The sequence below is a fragment of the Podarcis vaucheri genome (genome assembly GCF_965113315.1).
Source record: "Podarcis vaucheri genome assembly, chromosome: 4".
Classification (NCBI taxonomy): domain Eukaryota; kingdom Metazoa; phylum Chordata; class Lepidosauria; order Squamata; family Lacertidae; genus Podarcis; species Podarcis vaucheri.
The window spans coordinates 9,308,703-9,332,959 of record NC_138762.1 but is presented as its reverse complement, the minus strand read 5'-3'; the positions used below and the strand labels follow the sequence as shown (position 1 = coordinate 9,332,959).

Sequence of the window (24,257 nt, the reverse complement as noted above, 5' to 3'; positions counted from 1 at the left end):
GTGTATGAACATGAGACACATCAATGCACAACCATTCCACAATTACATCAGGAAGTGGTGACAAAAAGCATCATGCATTAGACAGAACTTTTGTGTCCTTTCAAGAGCTTCTCAAACATACTTTCTAATGACGTCAGTTCATAGTAAGTCAGCTATCGAGTGTAACCTAGTGACATGAATTAACTCTTACATACTGGGTGTTACGTGTGGATGTACATGTACACATAAAAAGGTAAAGGTACCCCTGCCCGTATGGGCCAGTCTTGACAGACTCTAGGGTTGTGCGCTCATCTCACTCTAGAGGCTGGGAGCCAGCGCTGTCCGCAGACACTTCCGGGTCACATGGCCAGCGTGACAAAGCTGTTCTGGCGAACCGGCACCAGAGCAGCACACGGAAACACCGTTTACCTTCCCGCTATAAAGCGGTACCTATTTATCTACTTGCACTTAAGGGTGCTTTCGAACTGCTAGGTGGGCAGGAGCTGGGACCGAACGACAAGAGCTCATCCTGCCGCGGGGATTCGAACCGCCAACCATGAGATCGGCAAGTCCTATGCGCTGAGGTTTTACCCACAGCGCCACCCGCGCCCCCACATGTACACATAGATAAAAGTAAATTGATGTGAGAGAAAGGGCTGGCTAGAAATATTATAGTATACCTCTTTAAATATAAACAGTCCTTGTGTTTGGATTTCAGCTTGATGTCTTAATATAGCTTGGCAAGAAGTAATGCAGTTATTCAGCTTTGAAAATCAGCAGCATTTTATTGTTCTTAAGAGGGTTAATGACTAAACCAAACAGGGGCTACATAGAAAGGTCAGAATGATGCGGTGAAAATCCATGCAGCCAAATGGTATAGTTTCTATTTTAATGCGCCCCCCACAGTAAACAACAACAACAACAAAAACCCATGCACAAAGCAACAACAAATATTACTTTATCAAAATACATTACATTTTATAAAGAGGTACAAACGGATCTAGCTTCGTAGGCCCACTTTCTTGGTCAAATAATCACCTGGGGAACATTACACATGCCTCTTACAAGGAGGTTAAAAAAAAATAATGGATGCATTTAGTAGGTATTTTTATTTCTACTTTATTTCTATTTGCTTATTAGAAATTATATTCATATGCAGCATTTTCTGAGGTTCATGTAACTTCCTGCAATGAAGTATCAGTGAAGTTTATCATCTCCATAATTGGTTACCAGCAACTTTCTTTTCCCCCCATTTTCTATTTTATCATCATCATCGTCGTCATCGTCATTAATATTATCATTATTTAATTGCTCTGCATAGGTGAACTGGACCATTAGCGAATGCTGGACAACACTTAATTTATAGAGAACATTTTGAAGTTTGGAGGGGTTTCTTTCTCCCCCCCCCCCACAATTCCCACACCCCTAATTAATATTCATGAGGATAATTTCACAAAGGCAGTTATAAAACTATGTCAGAGAAGACCTTCAAAATATCATTGTGTTAGCATAGAAGTAGGAAATTCCTTCGCTCCCTTGAAAGGAGGGATTAAAAACCCAGCACAAGCATTTACTGAGTGATTAGTTTTATAATATTTTAATCAAGTTATTCATTACGCAGAAATAACACTGTGGAAACAGAGATAAACGTTGCACAAAGGCTAAGTTCATTTGTTCTGGACAGGTGGCCAGTCTGCTCCTCCACACTGGCACCCAGAGCCCGCCCACAATAGTACTAAAGACGATTATGCAAATAGCCACTATTCCCTGCTATTTTCCCAGGAATGGGAGAAGGGGTCCATGTGGAAAGAGCGATTGTTTCCCAGTCATGTGGAAAAACAAACCAGGATTTCCCTCTCTGCTTGTTCTCCAAAGGCGAGGAAAGGAGCGAGAGAGGGGAAGAGAGCGTGCAGGCCTGTCTGTGGACGTGTGTGCCAAAGTGTAAGAGGGCAAAATTAACTTACTCGCAACTCACTCCCCAAGTCCCCCTTTCTCCTGCTGTTCCACAGAACCGTGGCACAATCGGAAAGAGAGGTGGGCAAGGGAGGGAGAGGGAGGGAGATCAAAACAGAAGATGTGCTAGAAGACATGTTAATATAGTGGATACTCGGGTTGCGAAAGTGATCTGTGCAGGATGCACATTCGCAACCTGCAGCATTCGCAACCCGCATCTGCACACACGTGGGTTGCAATTCGGCGCTTCTGCACATGCATGACTACCGAAACCTGGAAGTAACCCGTTCCAGTACTTCCGGGTTTCGGCAGTCCGCAACCCGAAAAAAATGCAACCTGAAGCGTCTGTAACCTGTATGACTGTGCAGGTCAAAAGCGGTGCTGAAGCTGCAGGAAACAAATTCTGCTACACACCTCGAAAGCTCAGTTTCATGATTATCAAGTGCATTTCCAAAGATTTTATATAATATAGGAACCCCCATGCAAATATTGATAGCATATGCTTAGTGATGCAAAAATATAAATGCACGCAACATTACCTGCTATCTGGTAATTACAGCAGTGTGTAGGTTTATTTGTGGAGGCTGGCTGGGCAGGGGGTTGGACAATTTTCCTTTGGTTCATTTCAACTCCTCCCTTACTTGCCTTCCTTTCAGAATTACAATTTTGCCAAGCCTCTATGAGTATTGTATACCAGTGTCTGTCAAGCCACATGTGAGGAGCAACAAGAACTGGCAGGCTGCAGATATCACTATCATTGCTGACATTTTCAACAGGCATCTATATCCTAGAACAGTAGTGGGGAACCTCCAGGCCCCTCCATCCAGTTCTTGTTGGGGGGGGGACCCTCCCCAGGCCACGAGCCTCACAAGTCCTGTTCTGCTCTGTCACTGGTGACTGGGAGCAGCCGCCAGGACAATATAACATTGGTCCTGAAAGACCTACATTGGCTCCCAGTACATTTTTGAGCACAATTCAATGTGTTGGTGCTGACTTTAATTATTTTTTTTAATAATATTTTATTAGGTTTTATCAATAGAAAAGTTTAGAAAAATACAAAAACGAAAAAGATACAAAATTACAAAATACAGACATTAAACACAAAGAAAGAAAAAGAAAAAAAACATATAAAAGAAAACAAAAATTCCCTCTTTCTTAATTTCTCATCTTTAGTTAACCTATTTTCCTGACTTCCTCACGTCTCCCATTTTTGTATCCCTTTTAAAAATTGGTTCAGCAAATTCATGTCCTATTAGTTTATCTATTATTAATCCCATCTTACATTTTACCTTGTTGCTAGAACCCATTCAATTCATTTCAATGTCATCAGCATTCAAAAATTTAACAATATTTCTGCAAATAAGTTTTAAATTTCCTCCAATCTTCTTCCACCAACTCTTCTCCCTGATCTCAGATTCTGCCAGTCATTTCCGCCAGTGTTGGTGCTGACTTTAAAAGCCCTAAATGGCGTCGGCCCAGTAAACCTGAAGGAGCATCTCTACCCCCTCTTTAGGGAAGCTTTTAATGTTTGATTATTATGGTATTTTAATATTTTGTTGGAAGCCGCCCAGAGTGGCTGGGGAAGCCCAGCCAGATGGGGGGGGGGTATAAATAATAAATTATTATTATTATTTTATATATGTTGGAAGCTGCCCAGAGTAGCTGGGGCAACCCAGTCATGTGGGGGGGGGGTATGAATAAGAAGGAGGAGCAGGAGGAGGAACTTTTACTTGGCTGGTATGTGTCATTGAACAGTGATGTTTCCTCCTTGCTTGGCTATATGTGTGCATGCACATGGCATATCTGAATGACACAGCCCTCTGACATTTTGGAGTGGCAGGAGTGTTGCCTAATGTACAAAGGCAGAAGTCAACATCCATTGCTTTCTCCAGTTTTACCTGTGGCCCAACCCACCAAAGGCATTCATCCCCCTGAAAAGTTTCCTATGAGGGAATATGACCCTTAGGCTGAAAAAGGCCCAAGGGCCTAGACACATAATACTTCTGCATATTCAACCTATCCTCAAGCCTACCAATTCCAACTGTACTGTATTCTGCATTAATTCGGGGAACCCAACTCAGTCATCACCGATAAAAGGTGTACACTCAAATGGAAGACTTCCCGTGTTCTTGAGGAGTCGGTGGACTTGCGTTCTCAACAAGAAGTATATAATGCTGTACAGGAAACCAGATACCCTGGGGTATTATTTGAGCACACAAGCACAAAATAATTTGGCAAAAAATTAAATAAAAGGAACCAATAATCCCATGTTCAAAATGACGAACTGAAGTGCCTAGAGAGAGAACACATTGGTCAATAAAAGTAAAATAAGGAGGTTGAATGAAATCTTTGCTGCTTATTGGCATGTTGATTTTTAAGATGATGAATTACTGGTCAGCAGTAACAGGCAGCAAAGTGCTCTTTAATTTCCTGAATTTCCAGTAAATGATGACAAAACTGAAGCTATGATAATCAGTGGCTGGGAGCCAATTCTGAAGGATCTCACTCAAGGACGGTGTAAAAATTTAAGTACCTTTGGCTGCTACATATGCAGCCCTCTCACTAAGAACAGACTACAATGCCAGTCATCATCAGGTGCAGAAATGTAGGACTTTTAGATTTCAATACCACAACAGCCCCACACACCAGATCAAACATTCCACACACAGGTCCAACTGTCCCCCTCCCCAGTACAGAATTAGTCGCTCCATTATTTGGATTCTAGCCAATATTAAATAAACTAAACAAAAAAGCCTACCCTGAATAAAGAAGAAAAAAAATCTTTTTCTGACACCTGTATCCGAAGTTATGAGACTTTCCTGCCTCTGCTTCGGAGAGTCCTATAACTCTTGGGAACTCTTCCCACTCAGGGAAGCCTGTTCCACGCATGGGTAGACACAAATGGCTATCACCCACAAATTCTAAATACCAAGCTTAGCAGACAAGATTTAATATAGTTCATACTGGAAAACAGCAAAACTGTTCATTTTCAAAATTCTGACGCAAACAGAATTCCACAGCACTGACAATAAATGGAATTTCAATTCAAAATCTTTCTGAAGGTGGAGAGCAGGATTTGTTAAAAAACCAAGTTCTCTGAAAACTCAACTCCCCCAAGATATTCGGATATGGCGGAGGTATGTTGGGAAGTGGAAGTGAGAGCTGGACCATAAAGAAGGCTGATCGCCAAAGAATTGATGCTTCTGAATTATGGTGCTGGAGGAGACTCTTGAGAGTCCCATGGACTGCAAGAAGATCAAACCTCTCCATTCTGAAGGAAATCAGCCCTGAGTGCTCCCTGGAAGGACAGATCCTGAAGCTGAGGCTCCAGTACCTCATGAGAAGAGAAGACTCCCTGGAAAAGATGGAGGGCACAAGGAGAAGGGGACGACAGAGGACGAGATGGTGGGACAGTGTTCTCGAAGCTACCAGCACGAGTTGGAACCTGCAGGCTTCGGTCTTGCCCCCTATGCTATTCTACATCTACCTGAAACCACTGGAAGCTGTCATCAGGAGATCTGGTATCACCAACATGCAGATGACACCAGATTTCTCTCTCTACTCCATGTGAATCAAGAGATGAGGTTGAAGCGCTAGACCAGTTCTTGGAGGTGGTGATGGGCTGGATGTAGACCGGGCTGCACACTCTTCCTACGGTTAAGTCTTTGGAATTGGGGCTTCCATAACTAATATGGGAAGATAACAGTGGAATGCCTAGTTGCGCAGAGAAGCAGCAAGAAGGAATTGAAAGGAAAGGCTTCCCCAGACAATTTCCTTCACGGGCAAACGGCACTTGGGAAATAGCAAATTACCAGTTTAATTTAATGGCATGCAACCTAGCTCTTACCACACAGCAACTGAAGGACAGCTCTCACTTGGGTTTTGTTTTTCCACTCATGAGTTACTACACCAGCTCTGCATCTTAACAAAAACAGCCAGCAGCAGTTGCTAAGCCAGACAGTGTCTCGTCTCCCTGAAAGATATGCCAAGAGGAGGAAAATCTCTTCCCTCCACAAAGGCTATTTCACGAAAACCGGACTTTTCTTTTTTGGTCCGCAGTTCTAACAGCCTCATGCTCCTTTATTCAAAGTTACAAAGCAGGAGGAAACAAAGTATTTCCAGGATTACACTGAAAACACATTTCTTAGAATGGCTGGCAGGAAATAGGGGAAATAAACCCCAAGGCAGGTTTAAGTTTAGATTTGTTTTTTTCTTTTAAAAAAGCCAAGTTAACTGTCAGAGTCCTTCTAGATTTCCTTTAGAGCTTTTGTCACATCTTAACATAAGAAGGGTTTGCTGGATCAGGCCAAGGGCAAATCTTGTCCGGCATCCTGTTCTCACAGTGCCCGGCCAGATGACTGTGGGAATCTGGCAGGCTAGATCTGAGAACAAGGACCTGCTCCCCTCCTGCCGTTTCCAGAAACTGGTTTTCAGAAGCATTACTGGCTGCAGCTGTGGAGGCAGAGCGTAGCCATCGTGGCAAGTAGCCCTCACCTCAATGAATTTCTCTAATCTTCTTTGAAAGCCTTCTAGGCTATCGCTACAGGGACGCGGGTGGCGCTGTGGGTTAAACCACAGAGCCTAGGACTTGCCGATCAGAAGGTCAGCGATTCGAATCCCCGCAACGGGGTGAGCTCCTGTTGCTCGGTCCCTGCTCCTGCCAACCTAGCAGTTTGAAAGCACATCAAAGTACAAGTAGATAAATAGGTACCGCTCTGGCGGGAAGGTAAACGGCGTTTCCGTGCGCTGCTCTGGTTCGCCAGAAGCGGCTTTGTCATGCTGGCCACATGACCTGGAAGCTGTATGCCGGCTCCCTCAGCAAGTAAAGCAAGATGAGCGCCGCAACCCCAGAGACGGTCACGACTGGACCCAATGGTCAGGGGTCCCTTTACCTTTACTTTTACCTTTAGGCTATCGCTGCCTTCTGCTGTATGAGTGGAAGTGGCCAAGAGAGCTTCTGCCTGTGTGCTGACTAGCAATTTTAAAATGGAGAGGGGGGTATTAAGTTTACTTTGACTCTAACTTCTATGGAGAGGAGAGGGGGTTTCTTAGTGAGAGAATAACGTAACACGCAAGTCTTTCAAACTGTTGTGTATTGTAGCTCACCATTGTCTTTAGTAAGGTGAGTTTGAAGTGAAGAGGACATGACCTTAGTTTTTTGAAGACCACAAACTTCACCTTTACAGTTCCTGAATCACTTTGTTGTTGTCATTTAGTCGTGTCTGACTCTTCGTGACCCCCTGGACCAGTGCACGCCAGGCACTCCTGTCTTCCACTGCCTCCCGCAGTTTGGTCAGACTCATATTTGTAGCTTTGAGAACACTGTCCAACCATCTCGTCCTCTGTCGTCCCCTTCTCCTTGTGCCCTCAATCTTTGCCAACACCTGAATCACTAAGTCACCTTAAAACGTTTTCATTATCTGTATGAAGTCTGGTTTCTGCTTGCAGGAAAGTGATAATTAAACCTTTCTGGAACATACACGGATTAGTATGCTGATCTTTTTTCCTTTTTTGCAACTATTGTGGAACAAGATGTTAATTGTTCTTCCCAGTTCAAGTCGCAGATAGTTCATGAGCTGTATATTTTATATTCAACTCACGCCAGGTGCATGAATGCCATGATCCATAGACATAAAGCATGTAGAAAGTTCAGACCAGCACCTATCATTACAAGCATCAAGTAAGCCTCCATGATTGACAGAACTGACTCATGGAGGGTAGGTCTAAGCCACTGACTGTCACTAGGTCATGTGGACATGAATCCATAAGGACATTTTGCATTCAGCTACCCTCCTTTACTGGAACATACTGCAGCTCAATCGGCATGTCCTTGAATCACTTTTCTGGCTTCAGAGATTTCATCTGGTATTGCCCAAAGATTTTCAAATAGATTACCACAACTGTAATATTTAGAAATTTGCCTTAAAACAAATCAAAACAGAGATTCCCAAACTGCTGATGCCAATATCACACTTAGTGGTTTTCCTAAATATATGGTTACACTGATCATCTCAGCACAACACTATCCACTTCCTTCCCTGAGCCACTAGCTCTGCACTCCAGTGTGATACAGAAGTCCCATCAATAACAGGAAACTATATACAGTGGTGCCTCGCAAGACGAAAAGAATCCGTTCTGTGATTCTCTTCGTCTAGCGGTTTTTTTTGTCTTGCGAAGCAAGCCCATTGAAGAATTAGCGGCTTAGCGCTATTAGAGGCTTTTAGCTGCTTTTAGCGGCTTATCTGCTGATCGGATCAGCTGATAAGTGGCTTAGTGACTTAGAAAAGGGGGGGGGACCAGCAGGAACTCGCAAGGCATTGTTGTCTTGCGAAGCAAGCCCATAGGAGATTTGTTTTGCGAAGTACCTCCAAAACGGAAAACTCTTTCGTCTAGCGAGTTTTACGTCTTGCGAGGCATTCGTCTTGCGGGGCACCACTGTATAGGAAGACACTAAAGGGAGAAGAGGGCGCTGCAGAGATTTGTCAAGAGAATGGAGAAAGTAAAGGAAGCTACGAAAGCTAATCTGAGGACAGACACACAGCTCTTCTTACATGAGCTAGAAAACTGACCCAGATCCTGTGATCATCATCGGAGGTCCTTCTTCATGTGCCTCCACAAGAGGCCTGGAGGGTGGCAACACAAGAGCAGGCCTTTTCTGCAACGGCTCCCGTTTGTGGAATGCTCTCCCTAGGGAGGCCCTCCTGGCGCCTTCATTACATATCTTTAGGTGCCAGGCAAAAGCATTCCTCTTCTCCCAGGCCTTTGGCTAATTAAACAATCTGTGGCCTTTGAAACTATGTGTGTGCGTGTGTTTCTATTTGTTACCATGTTATATACTTCTTTTTTTATATATTGCAAATGGTCCTGTGATCCTCAGATGAAGGGGCAGTATAGAAATTTAAAGGATGATAATGTAATAGAAAACTGAATTTTCCACTTCATAAAGAAAGATCTGCAATCCCATATGACTCCAGCGTTACATCACTCCATTTTTTTCAAGAAGTGAGCAGGTGGCAACGGAGGGAACTGTTACGTTTTCTCCTTACCTCTTATGCCCTTAAGGAATTGTCGGGGGTTTCAGGAATTTTCCTGTGCAGAGTCCACACAACATGCACACACGGGGATAGACAGTTTTTTGTCTACACAGCTATGCTTGTTTGGGCATTTTTATCTCCTCCATATAAAAAATAAGTAACCTCAGGCCAAACTTTTTTTAAAAAGAAGAACCACTGATACCAATAATTGGCAATAATACTCCTCCATACAGTGGTGCTTCGCAAGATGAAATTAATCCGTTCCGCGAGTCTCTTCGTCTAGTGGTTTTTTTGTCTTGCGAAGCAACCCTATTAGCGGCTTAGCGGATTAGCGCTATTAGCGGTTTAGCGGCTATTAAAGGCTTTCGTCTAGTGGGTTTTCCATCTTGCGAGGCATTCGTCTTGCGGGGCACCACTGTATAAAAAATAACTAACCTTTTTATCTCCTCCATATAAAAAATAAGTAACCTCAGGGCAAACTTCTTTTAAAAAGAAGAACCACTGATACCAATAATTGGCAACAATACTCCTCCTGTACCTGTATACAGACTGAACATCTGCATTGCATGAGTATCTTGAAGCCAATGGCAATAAATAAAGCAAAAAAATAAGTATTCACTCAGTCTGTATCTCACAAACACACCTCTTTTTATCCAAGCGCTGCTTCTGGGCTTGTGGCCAATGTGATATTTAATTAAAGTCTACTCACTCTTGATTCTCTCTCAATAACTTGGTTATCATCTTCAACAGCCATTAAAGGAATCTCATTACACAAACTGAGCTTCTGCTGAATTTCCAGATGTTGCAATGGTGTGATTTTGAAAGAAGCGGCAGCTTGAAAGCCAACAGAAGGCCACAGATAGACTTTTAAAATCAGTGAGATGTCATAGTTATCCGTCTCCTCCGCTGAGGGATGGTGTGAATTTGAAATTGTACTCTCCCAGCCTAGGACAACACACAGCCTTCGATAACAGACAGATCTTCAGGAGGGGACTTTGCCTGCACTCCCTGCTTCTCCATCCCAGATTTGTCCTGTCCTATAATATGCTGTCAGGCAAGGGTGTTCCCGTGATTGTACTAAGGGCCTTACATTTTAGAGACAGGGAAATTGAACCCTTCTTCCTGTACAAAGCTGAGTGTGACCTTACAAGATAAACCTTGGAACTGAAGCTACCTTCTATATCTCATCGCCAAGGAAGACTGTTACCTAGCCATTGTGGATAAGGAAACCTGAGTAATTAAACTGGTGTCTTGTTACCAAGAGACTAAAAATATTTCAGACTCCCTACAACTCTGACAAAGCAATGAGCCAAAACCAAACTACTTGGAGAGAGTGGAATTTGCTCACTATTGGAAGTTCAGATCTCACATTAGTCCACTAATGTTTCTCCATGTGGGAAGAAGCTGGGCACTAACTGAAGGGAACAGGAAGTCTTACATGCGCCATTCTGACTTCTGTAAAAGGGCGACATGCATACATATAAAGTGACTTTAAAATATGTGTTTCACTCCTCGTGAGCAAAAAGCACGCTGAAGCTAAAATCGAAGAACTGTTTTGGTCATTACATATACATTAAGCTCGCAACTTACTATGTCAGGGATGAGGAACCTTTGGCCCTCTGGACATCGCTAGAGTCCAACTTCAGGCAGCTTTTATCCAAATAATAACCCACCGAGAGGGCTGATCATTCTGTGAAATGAATGTGTGACTTTCAGCCAGTCGTTCCTAGTGTACGCATGATTTCTTTCTCTATAGTTTGCAATTAACTAGCAGAGTTATAATGAAATCATCTGTTAAGGGTTTTAAATTTTGTATGAAATATTTTGTTCAGTGCGGGAGACATTAAGCTATATGTTATCTCTCTCACACTGAACAAAATAACATTTGCACAGGAAGTTCACCAGTCCCTGGGATCTGAACCATGATCTTTCACACACAATTTAAAACCCTTAACAGATGACTTCATAGCACAGAAATTATGAAAGGGGAAGAAAAATCTAAGCATATTTCCTTTACCCCATTGTAGTGGCTAAATAAGATCACATTGCTCACGGCAGTCAGTCTTCTGGCCATTTGAACTGGAGTTTGAACCTTATCACTAAATGCAGCACTCCTTCAAATTAGGGTATAATCTTTTTTAAAAGAAAAAAGAAGGACCTTAGGGCTACAGAGAAAGTTATGACAATATTCGAAGTGCTTAGTGGAATCTCAGAACACCCTGGGGAAGGACACGCCAAACAGGTCCTAGTGGAAGTCTGCAATGCTCTGTGTTGTTCCTTGTGACATTAGCAGAAGACAAACTTGTGCCTAATAGGCAAGACACAATAGTTCAGGTTGCAAAAATGTACCACCCCACTGAACAGAATTTGGACTTTTAATTGTAAAATATTAAGCACCAAGCTCACACACCCTTTATTATTTGGAAATTTAAGAAAGAAAGAAATGTAAGATATAAATAAAACTAATAGTAATAAAAAACCACTATGATCAGTTCACATTAAAGATACAGTAGCCACCAGGGCATGCATCTTAAGTTAAATATATGAGTTTTTAAAGTTTTCTAGATGTCCAAATGGGTATCCACATGAAACTGATGCCACTCTATGCAATATGTTCAAACAAAGCCAGGGTGGAGTGGTCCTCAGATCACTGGGCAATGGATGTGTGTGCCTTTCCTGTAAAAGCACTCTTAAAGGATCCATGAAAAGATGGAGAACGCAAGTTCTACTAGACAGAGATGGCATGCTGGGTTACACTACCATTATGCCAACAAGTTCAGTAACGTGCTGTAACTGAAAGATGCAGAAGGTGGGTTTTTAACTTAAATCCAATACTTTCATTCAGTAAGTATTTTTCTTGTCTGGACAGCAACCCAGATCTTAACTTGCCTCGCACTATAATCTCACGCACACTGACCAAGAGGAAATTCCCATGGAGTTCAATAAGATAAACTCCTAGGAACTGCGTAGAATTGCAGCCTTAAGTCACACTAGTGGATTCAGATCTCAGTGATATTGCATGCTCCCTCCAGCATTAATTGCCAAAAAAAGGGGGTTCTAGTTTTGTTAATGAAATAAGGCTATCTAAGTGAATGTTTACACTTCAGGTGAGGAACTGGAATTTGATCCTGAATTGCTTAAGATAATTATGACAATGGAAGATGAAGCACTGCAGTCTTCACCATGGTCAGCCAAATATAACCCTCTACCTTTGGCCCTACAGGAACTTCTCCCTGCAGGTAGCAAATATTTGTCAGATTAGGAGCCTGCCTTTTTATTACTTGGCAGCTGGCACAGGCCACTTTCCTGAGTCGACTTGGCCACCCTTACATTTCCGCTCTCCCCCCTTTTCTTTCCTTGGGAGGGTAAGGCTGGAGAGCTGGGCTGATAGAAGGCTTTTTATCTGCTCGAAGCCAAACAAGTCAGCTACTGTACACTTAGGACCTTATATACTGAATAATCATTTACAACAGATTTAACTTAAACATTTTCTCTGTTTTCTTTAGCTGTCAACACTTTCTGGATTTCTCTGCGACTGAAAGCACTGCTTCTAGCACTGCAGTGAGGGGAAACAGGCTTTAAGGAGTTCACTATGCCCCTTATATTCCCTAGACTAAGAAAAAAAGCACTGTTCAAACCATCTTGCTCAGCTGTGCTCATAGCCATCCAATGCATCTGGTGGGGTCTCCTGTAAAGTCCTGCTCACTAAATCAGGGGCGTCCTTAGGATGGTCAATAAAAGTCTGGCTTAATTTGTACTAAATGTATGGTAACCATGGCCAACTTTATAGTTTAACTACTGCTACAGAAAAGGGCCCCAGCAGGACTATACACAAACACCTACGCCTGAAGGATGGACATATTCCATCCAATTCATGTTTCAATCCGCTTCAAGGTCTCCTACTGCTCAGAAATGCTGGCGCATGTTCCTTCAATCGACACATTTTTGACCATGAAAGAGTACAGCCTTTGCAATTCAGTATGTTTTATTATAGGACTTAAATGACAAAACACTGCCATTTCTTTGTTTCCAACAAGACACGGCTGGCACAGCACCAAAGAACTCACACAAAGCAGTTTATTTCATCTGTACCATTTCGTTTTCTGAAGAGCAAGAAAAAAGGTTACTATTTCTGTCCGACGGAAGGGGCAATAAGAGGGACTCGCTGAAGCCAAATGTTTCACGATGAGGTCTGTTCTTCACTGCTTGTGGTCTTCAACATGCCACTCAAAATTTATTGGCAAGCTACATTTTCCCTCAATAACTCTTCCCCTGCCTTCAAACAACAAACAACTGAAGATAAATGTTTGGTAATTGACAGACCGTAGGATAGCAGAAGGGGAGACACAAAGGGGGGGGGAATGTGACATGTCTGACAGAACTGCGACCAGCAGGCATTATACATGTATTCCTTGTCAGAAATAACGAAAATGAATTTCAGACATGTTGCAGACAGACAGAAAAGAAAATGTTTTTATTTAGTGTCCGAATTCGCCTAACGAGCTGATGGTCAGCATGCCAGCAAAGCACAGACACTTGCAGGCACATGAATAGTTCAGTTGCACCAAATTAAACCAGAATACTTAACTGTGTGCATCAGTGTAGCATTTTTAGCAGTGCTGTTGGTATTATTTATTGTTCACGTGGGATATAATGTGCAAAGGATATCCAATTTCTCGCGAAATTCATCTTCTTAAGAGAGCCTGAGAAGACTGCCCCTATTTCTGTTTTAATGAGGCAGTCCCTGCATTTCTCAAAGCTATTTAGGGACTTCACGGTAAAGGAGATTTATCCCTAGGTTTCCGAGGTCCAAAGCCATTCAACAGCACCACACTGGATCACGCAATAAGTGTACTAAGAATAGAGTACAATGTGCAGAACACTGAAGGCAGGGCCACGTTATGCAACCCCAGCCTTGTAGCACAAAGACTCCAAAGTCTCTTTCCCAGCTCTTAAGTCAGAGGCCAGCAACCTTAATCGGAGGGTGGGCTGGTTGACGCTCCGTCCATCAGAGGATGGGCTAGAGCGTGCGCACATGCACGCTCTTCCGGGTAAGAGGAGCGCCCATGCGCGTACACTATTTCCGGCGCTACTCTGACCTGGAAGAGCACCAGAAATAGTGTGTGCGCATGCGCACGGGTGCCGGACGCTTCTCCATCCCGCACGCATGCACACACGCTATTTCCAGCGCACATCAAGGGTGGAGGAGCACTCGTGTGCACAGGCGCCATCAATCTGGAAGTTGGTCCCCGTGCCGCGCTGGTAAGAGCGGGCAGGGGTCGCCATGGGCTGGTTCGACAAGCCTCGCGGGCCGCTACCGGCCCATGGGCCTTGGGTTGCCGATCCCTGTCTTAAGCGCACTGGAAGAAGGAACGCCAAATGTCTCACACCTGAGGCAAGGGAACAGATCATCAGCAAGACCCTGTATACAACAAGAACATTCCTACTGCCAGGAATGTGGAGGTTAGTTAAGTTTCTCTATACCTAATTTTTGTGGGACCGCTGCTACCTTTTCTGGGTCTGCCTTGTTGGCAGTGGCCATGTCACCAGGATGGGCTTTTTTTGGTTGGATGGGAGGGGAGCAGGAGACTTGGAGCAGAGGAAAAGAGACACTTTGCCAGTCCTCGGACAATCAGCACGGAGTTATTCTGCGACTTACCTGGGCATATTCTCTCTCAATTGCAGCCTTCTTCTGACTGAATATCCTACAAGAAACATGAAGGAAATGTCATCAAAACAGAGAGTATTACAGTGCAAATGCAACTGATGCACTTTAAATATAAGTTCTGCATAAGCTCAGCTCACTTTGTAGGTTTGCCCTGGCAAGAAAACACACGGACGATGAACTGTTCAGTGATTAAAACATTAACGGGCACCTGTAGCTTATGTGTTCAGAAGCACTTCCGCCTCAAGTGGAGGACAGTTCTTGGGGATGCCACAAGATATTTCAACCAGCCCAGCTGAGCCTCACCCAGGCTTTTTGAAAGGAACTGTTCCAGTTCTATCCTTAGCATGTTTGGCCAGTTTTTCCAAGTGCAAGACTCTCATCCCCTCTCAAAGAAATGCCCTGCTTCAGTCACATTGGCATAGATCCCCTTACTGTCAGTGAAGTGAAATGGAAAATTTCCCAGTGCTTCATTTTTCTGAGGATTTTTTTTCAATTTCCTAAGTTCATTAGCGGCAAACTACAAATAAATATTAGGCAAGGTTTTAAGTTTAAAAAAATTAAATCACTCTCCAGGGCATCAGGACGGCTTTCTTTAAATGCAGACTGAAAATCTGCATGTCAATTTACAATTCTATTCCTTGTAATGAACAAGTCCTAGTTGAGAGGTGAAAAGACATTCATTCTTTATTGGTGTTTATTTTATCAGTTTTCTACTTTTCAGCAAATTCAGTAAAGGTTTGTCAAGTAATAACCTGAACATTCCAAGATATATTTTAAAATTCTTGGTAATAAAAGCAACACCAGAATGAAATATATATAATCTACTTAAAAGGAAACTCTCAACAGAGAAATAACATAAAGACCATGTAACTGAAAACTGAGATTAAAACCCCCCAGTATTTTCTTATTGTTTTAGTCAATAATGGTTATAAATCATATGCTCTATATAAAATAACCCATTAATATTACATTATACCAGAAACATAGAACCATAGAATTGCAGAGTTGAAAGTAACCAAAGGCCATCTAGTCTAACCCTGTGCAATGGGGCTTGAACCCATAATCCTGAGATTAAGAGCCTCATGCTCGACCAACAGAGCTATATTTCCATGAAAATATATTCCAATTTTAACAGATGAGTTTCAGCTCAACACAAGCTTTCTTCAAGCTGTAGGAATTTACATCAATTCTTGTTATCTTTTAGGTACCAGGTCCTCATTATAACCATGTAATAGCCATAATGGTATTAATAAATTCACACATAGCAATTCTTAATAATTTTGACAGATTTATTTCAGAGCTGTTGAATATTTCTACATGCCCACCTGGAAAGCCATATGGTATTGGTTCAGCACATCTCTAACACAAGTGCATCCTTATTTATTTTACTTAGTCATGTTGAGATTGAGATTTTTAACTGAGATCACATAACACTGGTTCTGAAAGACTTGCATTGGCTCCCAGCACATTTCTGAGCAAAATTCAAAGTGTTGGTGCTGACCTTCAAAGCCCTAAACAGCCTTGGCCCAGTATATCTGAAGGAGCGTCTCCACCCCCAACATTCTGCCCGGATACTGAGGGCCTTCTGGCGGTTCCCTCCCAAAGAAGTGAGGTTACAGGGAACCAGGCAGAGGGCCTTCTCGGTAGTGGCACCCTTCCATCAGATGTCAAGGAAATAAACAGCTATCTGACTTTTAGAAGACATCTGAAGGCAGCCCTGTTTAGGGAAAATTTTAATGTATGATATTTTATCGTATTTTTAATATTCTGTTGGGAGCTGCTCAGAGTGGCTGGGAAACCCAGCCAGATGGGTGGGTAATAGTAATAATAATAATAATAATAATAATAATACTATATGATGATGAAGAAGAAAACGCTCTCTCTATATTTTCATTAATCACTACCTGACAATAATTTGCTCATTCGGCTTTCAAATAATGCATTTTCATTCTTTTCATTCTCCATTAAAATTTAGATATCTCCTTCTGAGTCGCCTGTAATTATACTAACAATTTTTCAAACCAAGTTAGTTACTGACCTACCTTTTTATATACTTCAAATGAAAATATCCAAACCAATTCTTTATTTCCAATATTTTTATTATCTTTAAATAAATATTTTCCTTTTATTCATTTTAAAAAAAGATTTAGGTGTACACATTCAAGCTTTAGTCAGGGCTGTGTGTTTCCTACAATTCTGCAAGAGTACAGAATATCGTGTTTAGCATGGAGCTATTATTCATAATCTCGGCTTGCTTTTTTTTAAAAGCATGTTTCTGACTGCTAAAATCTGTGAAATTTTCCAAAGTCCTTGCCCCTCCTCTGATTAGCAAAACCATGATAAATTATGCGAGAGCAGGAGTTGCAGAAATATGCAAATTTGTGTAATTGCATTAAGCTATGGCTCACTGTTTAGCTTAAAACTTTTGTCCCCCCCCCAAGCATAAACTAACAGTAGTGATAAGGCCTTGAGGATTTCCCCCTAAGAAGCTGACTTGAAACATAAGTTCAATTCATACTTGCTTCCTCTCACAGAAGTCTGCTTTGTATGAGTCTCCCTTCAAGATAACTTGAAGCTCTATTGCAGGAACAATACTGTACAGCAACTATGAGTGTTGCTCATGCTACTTTGTGAAAGAGTCAAGCAGCTTTTAAGATACAGAATAGCCAACATCTGCAATAGCAGATACACTAAGTTGCACAGAATGCACTACAATGATTAAAAACTTTCTTTTTGTCCCCTGTGATCATTATCAAGCAGTATGTTAGAAATCTTGCTTTGTAGCAATGCTATTCTAAGGTACAGGAAAAGCCTCTCTCGCCCCCAGTATTTAATTGCAGCATGAACTAGCTATTGCATTTTATTCTCTCTTTGCAAAGAATTGACTTAGGAAGAAGCAATACTGGAGATTGACAGTACCAGCCTTTTATGTTTTCAGGATTTGTGTTCTCTCCAGCTGTGTTACTGACATCCCTAAACAGACATATACAAAGCTTTTTTTTCCACCTCAGGACAGTTTATACAGGAACCCTCTTATGACATCTAGACGTTTATTACCAGACATCAAGAGAAACAAGATTTAAAGAGTCAGATTTCCCAAGAGTAAAGAACCTCTGCTAGCAGCAGGGAAAAAAGTCACTGATCTAAAACGTTTACTGTCTTATCTTGAGTAATCTGACATTCCACATTTGTACAATGTCAAGAATTTCAGATTTAACAGTTTAATTCAAGAGAGGGGAGGGGGCTTGTTCGTCCCCCAGCATTCTAGTAGTGAATGTTTGGCATTATATATTAACAAAAGCCTTCTGTAGCACTCATTAAAATCCTGGAAAGACCCTATTTGCTTGCACAACCCCCTCCCCCATCTGTTATGCATTAGGCACATGTATTCATAACTGCTGTTTTATATGCATGACTTCGACATTAATAATTGCTACAAAAGAAGGCTAAAGATGGTAAACTGCATTCCCTCCGACCTTGTCTCTGAGGCAGAAGCTGGTGTTTTCAAGAAATCTGTCAAGTAAGGAAACCTTGTCCTATCAGAGTATTTATGCAGTATGCTTCCAGTGTTTACCTTCATTTTTTTCTATAAGAGCACATAGAAAAAGCAAAAGGTTTTGTTTTAGATGACCAAGGTGGGGAAAATGCTTTGCCTATTTTTTTTATATGCTGATTTAAGTTCACATTTATCCTCCTAAACTACTCAGGGCCAGGAAGCACAAGTATGAAATCATGTACCTGTCTTATGCCTCCTTTAAAAAGCAACCTCCTAGGTTTCTTGGGTGCAGAGTAAAATGTGACAATATGCAGACATCAGAAGAAGCTGCTCACACCAGGAATCAGGGCTGGGCAGAAATCAGCAATGGCCTTTGGGTAGGGTGATGTGCAGCCATATATTCCCCCACAGTTACATCAGGTCCTCATGACTCCGCAATGCATCTTTTCTTGCCCCCAACAATCCACTTGCCTCTCAAGTGCTTGCCAAGATAGAAAACAAACATGTAAATGGTTTAAAGGGCTTTACTTTGGAAATGCCTGTTGCCTTTGTCCATGGAGTTTTCTTGGCAGGGATACTGGAGTGGCTTGCCGGTTCCTGCTCCAAGTGGATCATGTTTGGTCAAAACTCTCCACTATGACCTGTCCATCTTGGGTGGCCCTGCATGGTGTAGCTCATAGCTTCTCTGAGTTATTCAAGCCCCTTCGCCATGGCAAGGCAGTGATCCATGAAGGGGATCACTGCAGATGGTGACAGCAGTCACGAAATTAAAAGACGCCTGCTCCTTGGGAGAAAGGCGATGGCAAACCTAGATAGCATCTTAAAAAGCAGAGACATCACCTTGCCAACAAAGGTCCGTATAGTTAAAGCCATGGTTTTCCCGTTAGTGATGTGTGGAAGTGAGAGCTGGACCATAAAGAAGGCTGATGCTTTTGAATTATGGTGCTGGAGGAGACTCTTGAGAATCCCATGGACTGCAAGAAGATCAAACGCATCCATTCTTAAGGAAATTAGCCCTGAGTGCTCACTGGAAGGACAGATCCTGAAGCTGAGGCTCCAATACTTTGGCCACCTCATGAGAAGAGAAGACTCCCTGGAAAAGACCCTGATGTTGGGAAAGATGGAGGGCACAAGGAGAAGGGGACAACAGAGGATGAGATGGTTGGACAGTGTTCTCAAAGCTACATACATGAGTCTGACCAAACTGCGGGAGGCAGTGGAAGACAGGAGTGCCTGGCGTGCTCTGGTCCATAGGGTCATGAAGAGTCGGACATGACTAAACGACTAAACAACAACAACTTTGGAAATAGAATATGTGTAACAGTTAACCTATGCCAACCAGGGGATGGGGAGAGATGTCATTTTTGGTACAAAATTGGTTTCCTGCGCAAATTCTTCAGATGGGCATTTTATATACAACTCATTCATTTGAAATTAAGTGAGATTGTCATGTTCTGGCCTTCTTGTTACTGCCCCATTAAGATTTGCTAGACAAAGGATGGCTCCTGGGGCAGACCTGCCAAGCCAGCAACCCCGCGGGGCCTCAGTTGTAACACGCCGGTCTTGTACTGCAGCCTGCCAAGTGCTCGGTAATATAATTTATGTAGCCCCAGGTAAACTTCAAAACAAGAGCTTGAGTCTCTGTCTTGTGCGCTCTGTTGGTTGCTAATAGAAAACAGGCAGCCATGAGTTTGACAGTTCTGCCCTAAAAGGGAGATTCCACCATGCTCTCTGAGAAGGGAGGGCCTCTTCTCAAAGCAGCAAAGACTTCAAAACCAGGGGAACTCCTAGAATCAATAAAAGGGAAGGGGTGGGGATAGAAACACAGTACAGTGGTACCTCGGGTTAAGTACTTAATTCGTTCCGGAGGTCCTTACTTAACCTGAAACTGTTCTTAACCTGAAGCACCACTTTAGCTAATGAGGCCTCCTGCTGCTGTTCTCATCCTGAAGCAAAGTTCTTAACCTGAAGCACTATTTCTGGGTTAGCGGAGTCTGTAACCCGAAGTGTATGTAACCAGAAGTGTATGTAACCCGAGGTACCACTGTAGAGGCATTAGCCATGTCAGGAGACTGGTGTAGAATGCACATAGGGGATAGCAAAAAAGGCATGAGCCAAGGTTAGAGAGCACAATAGTGAGGACGTTTCTGGTGCACTCAGTCCCTGCTATTACATTGGGAAAGGGAGATATCCATGCATACGTCCAGACAGATAATTGACAACAGACCCATTCACATTGGATGACTTCCTAATGTGCAGTTAAAAGCAGCGTTTGAAATTCGCCAGGTGCATTTTGCACCTGGCTATCAGTCACTTGTGACCAAGTGAAGACACCCAGGCGCCAAGATGTCGCCTGAAGTCTCCACCTCCTGGAGATGCATGCCTGGGGATCCTCGGATTTTGACTATTTTCACACACTAGCAACACATCCCGTAGAATTCCATCCATCATATTTTATCTGCACGATCAGAATGAATTTCAGGAACCAAAAAGTTGTATTGAAAAACGCGGTTTTCGGGCCTTCTGGCCCAAAAATGGCAACTAGGTGTTCCATTTTGGCAACTATAACACTGGTTTTATTTGGCGCCGAGCTTATATATCTGAGTTTCTAACATTGGTTAAAAATCTGTTGCATAATAAGATGGTTGACCCAAAGTTTCTTGCTGTCCCCACCATTCATTCTGCTGGATCCCCCTGCCTCTTTCTACAAATAAAATACTAGGGAAGGACAAAGGAAGCATTGAGAAAAAGCATACACAAGAGTTAGGGGAAGCTTTTTCAATCCAATGGGAATGGAATGATGGAAGCCAACAATTCTCTCTCTCTCTCTCTCTCTTTTTCCTTTTAAGGGCTGCTAGCTAGCTGCACTATGCTTTATATAAGTGTAGTTTATACATTCAAAGATACATTTTGGACTTTCCAGGGGAACAGAAAGGCTAGCAACAGTACCCATGGGAATCACCTAAAACTGGTGAGAGGGGGATACGTTAGTTCTTCCTCTATAACATAACTGTGGAGGAAACTAGTATTATGTGGTCTGGCTTTTAAAAGAGTTCTTCCTCCTTATACCAAAACAAGCAAGCAGTGTGTGTGTGTGTGTGTGTGTGTACACATACACACACACTTGACAGAACTTGGCAGGTTCATGAACAACTCCAGTTTCAGAAGATTTGCAAGAAATGTACCACTGCAGACAGAATGTAGCCTCCTTATAGATTGTTTGCTACAACTGGTGAGCTAGTTTATAGCCCTGATTAACAAATAATATTCTACACACCATCTTGAAATGGATGCCTTTATAAAGCAATGCCACTGCAAGATCTTAAGTCAAGATGCAGCAAGTGTTGCTTAAATGAACAGAAAAGACTAGCTTCAGAGAGCTAGAGCTAGATGACAGCTTTGTGGCTTTGAGTCTGTTTTAATACAGTGTTTATAAATCAGCTTTCTGCCTTGTACCAAGAACTGTCACAAGTTATAATTTATAAAATTTACAGTTATAAAGGCTCTTTAAGGAAGTTCACACTGCAGGAGGGAAAGGCAGTATGATTTTGTTTTGCTTAAAATAATTACCAATTACTATTTAAATCTACCATTTACTGCATAACACAATTGACCAACTATTTTTTGGCATGTGTGGCACAGGAAAAAAAGCCCAAGCTAAGACTGTACCACTCCAGTTCCATACACGGCTCGCTGCCACTCATTGTGAAAGTAGATTGTGATATGTAAATACTACCTTTTTTGTTTAAAAAGTATTTAAGTGCCTACCAATTGCATTCTTTTCTTTGTTTCCTTTTCCTATGTCAATGCATGGAGTCAGATTAAGCCCTCTCATTATCTTAGGCTGGTGCATTTGAACCCAGAGAAACAGACTTCTTCTAATGATTCTCAGAAGATCATGAAGACTCAAACTAAATTTGGCACACCTGTCAGCACATCCTCTTTCTGTCACCCTTGTAGCTTTCAAATTGATGCGAAACTGAAATTCAATGCAGGAAGCAGGTTGGGATTGTAAAGGTTTAGAAAGTTACGGTGGAGCAGGGGCCAAAAGCTAATAAAGGCATCGAACGGTAATAGGAAGGAGCATGTTCATGAAACAGAGTACCCAGACTTCAAAATGAACAGGATTGTGATTGTGGTGATCTTCTCAGGTATACTAACAGTGTGGAAGAACCTCATTTGACAAGGAGAATCTTTCAAGTGCTCTGGTACACAATCTGATTCTAGTTTTGTATTCAACTGGTGAATGCAAGACACCCATCTGTACAGTCCAGTGTCAAATACCTGCTGGGGCTGCCAGAGTCTGCTCACAGTTTTCGTCAGTTGTCCAATGCTATCTTTCCCCCTTTAGTTATTCTCCATGGTCCCCCAAGACTTTTATACCAGGCTGAGTGCAGGCAGTCTTTTTAAAAGTTTATCTCACATGTACATAATGCTCTGAGTCAGAGTTCAGGAAAAGTAAGTACTACACCTGTCCAGCAAATATAAAAAGGAATTTATTCTTTTAAGACATGTGGACTTTTCCACCCGGCTTTACTATAACATCCAATGATGGAAACTGAAGGAAAAAACCTTTGTTTCATTTACAATTGCAAGGCAATAAAACATGGGTAAATATATGACTTGCTAGCAAAGGAAAGCTTCTCTATGTCTGTGCTGCCACTTGTTTTCAAAAGGATGAAGCTTTTCCAGTGACTCAAAGTCTCCAGGTCTAATTTTTCCAACACTAGTTGCCATTCTGCCATCGCTCTCAACATGCACTTTAAAAGCTACTTATCCAAGTTTTCTTTTAAAACCTTATTTATGAACATTATCTCACACCTTTCTGAATCTAAATCCAATCAAGACAGCTTTCAAATAACATTCAATTAGATACACAACAGTAGCATATTAAAGTGGGGGGGGGACATAGCAGGATCTGCCCCACACGATAGTAGATGGTGGATCACCCTGTGTTGCTGGGGGGTGACGACGACAGTACAACTGAGGCAGGCCTTGACACGGTCTTTTTCAGTCTGCCTCCCACTCCCTGCAATCTCTCCCACATGACAGATTTTCAAGAAACCGCATGGAAGTGATATATGCTCAATCCATCAATAAATGGCGTAATAAAGAGGCACATCGTCCTTTATAGTTGACGATGCCTCCACTTTTTGAAACATTCTTGGGATCCCCAAGCCATTCTCCAATACCAAACTGATGTGATGAAAATAATGCCACACACTGTGTAGTGTAGGAACAAGGGTTCAAACTGAGCTAGGGAGGAGTAAAATCTAGGTGACCACAAATTGTGGACCCCTGAATACAACCACCAAGGGCTATTCCAGCTTTATTAGGGTTACTTTACACGTCATTTGATGACCTGAGTTTGCTTCTGAGCAGTGCTTTTTTTCTTTAAAAAATGTTTAGGGGCACTCTCATTTTCCTACTCATATTGAAATACTGCCCCTCAATGAGGCCAAACTTAGATTCACAAAATGTTTAGGGGTACGTGTACTCCTGTGTCCCCCCAGAAAAAAGCACTGCTTATGAGCCATTACAAAACACACAGCAGAGACAGCACCATCACACGCGGTCTTTTGATGGAGTGAGTTTACACGCTGGCTTGCAAGCCTTCAAGCTCTGACTGTAAGACATGGTATACATGCATGAACTGGTCCTTAAATCTCAAAAGTGCAGTTTCTACCAGTGTAGCTCACCTGTATCCCTCAACGAATGTATATGCAATTGACTGTGCAAGTTTCAACAGGCACCCACAAACCATTTCTGCAGGAAAGCCTTTGCACACTATTGCGCTTTGCTACACCCCCACATTAAACAGCGTTGGGTTTTTTTGTCAGTTTGTATTATTTGATCGTGAATGTTGCAGTATTTGACAAGAAACTTCTCCAATGTTAAGCCCTTGGCTCTCAGCTTGAGCAAAATGCCTGGGAACTTCAGCTTATGCTTATGAAAAGGTTAGCAGTGCAGAGAACACATGAACCTCAAGGCTCTAAAAGCAAAAGGCAGTTTTAAAACAAATAAACAAACAAACTTTGGGATTATTTGTTGTTTTGCAACGTTTTGGCAAAATATTTCTGGATGCCTGGAACTGGAACAAGTGAACCTCACTGCTGACAAGAAGCCA

The 24,257-nt window shown here is 42.3% G+C and overlaps 1 protein-coding gene across 5 annotated transcripts in view; it reads right to left on the bottom strand.

Moving 5' to 3' along the window:
* The window catches only part of FCHSD2 (FCH and double SH3 domains 2), a 146,698-nt gene that overhangs the window by 101,704 nt on the left and 20,737 nt on the right, over positions 1 to 24,257 (bottom strand). For all 5 annotated transcript variants that reach the window (XM_082219254.1, XM_082219255.1, XM_082219253.1 and 2 more), the window contains exon 3: positions 14,626 to 14,671. In XM_082219254.1, the coding sequence (XP_082075380.1) occupies positions 14,626 to 14,671 (46 nt within the window). The remainder of the gene's footprint in view (positions 1 to 14,625; positions 14,672 to 24,257) is intronic.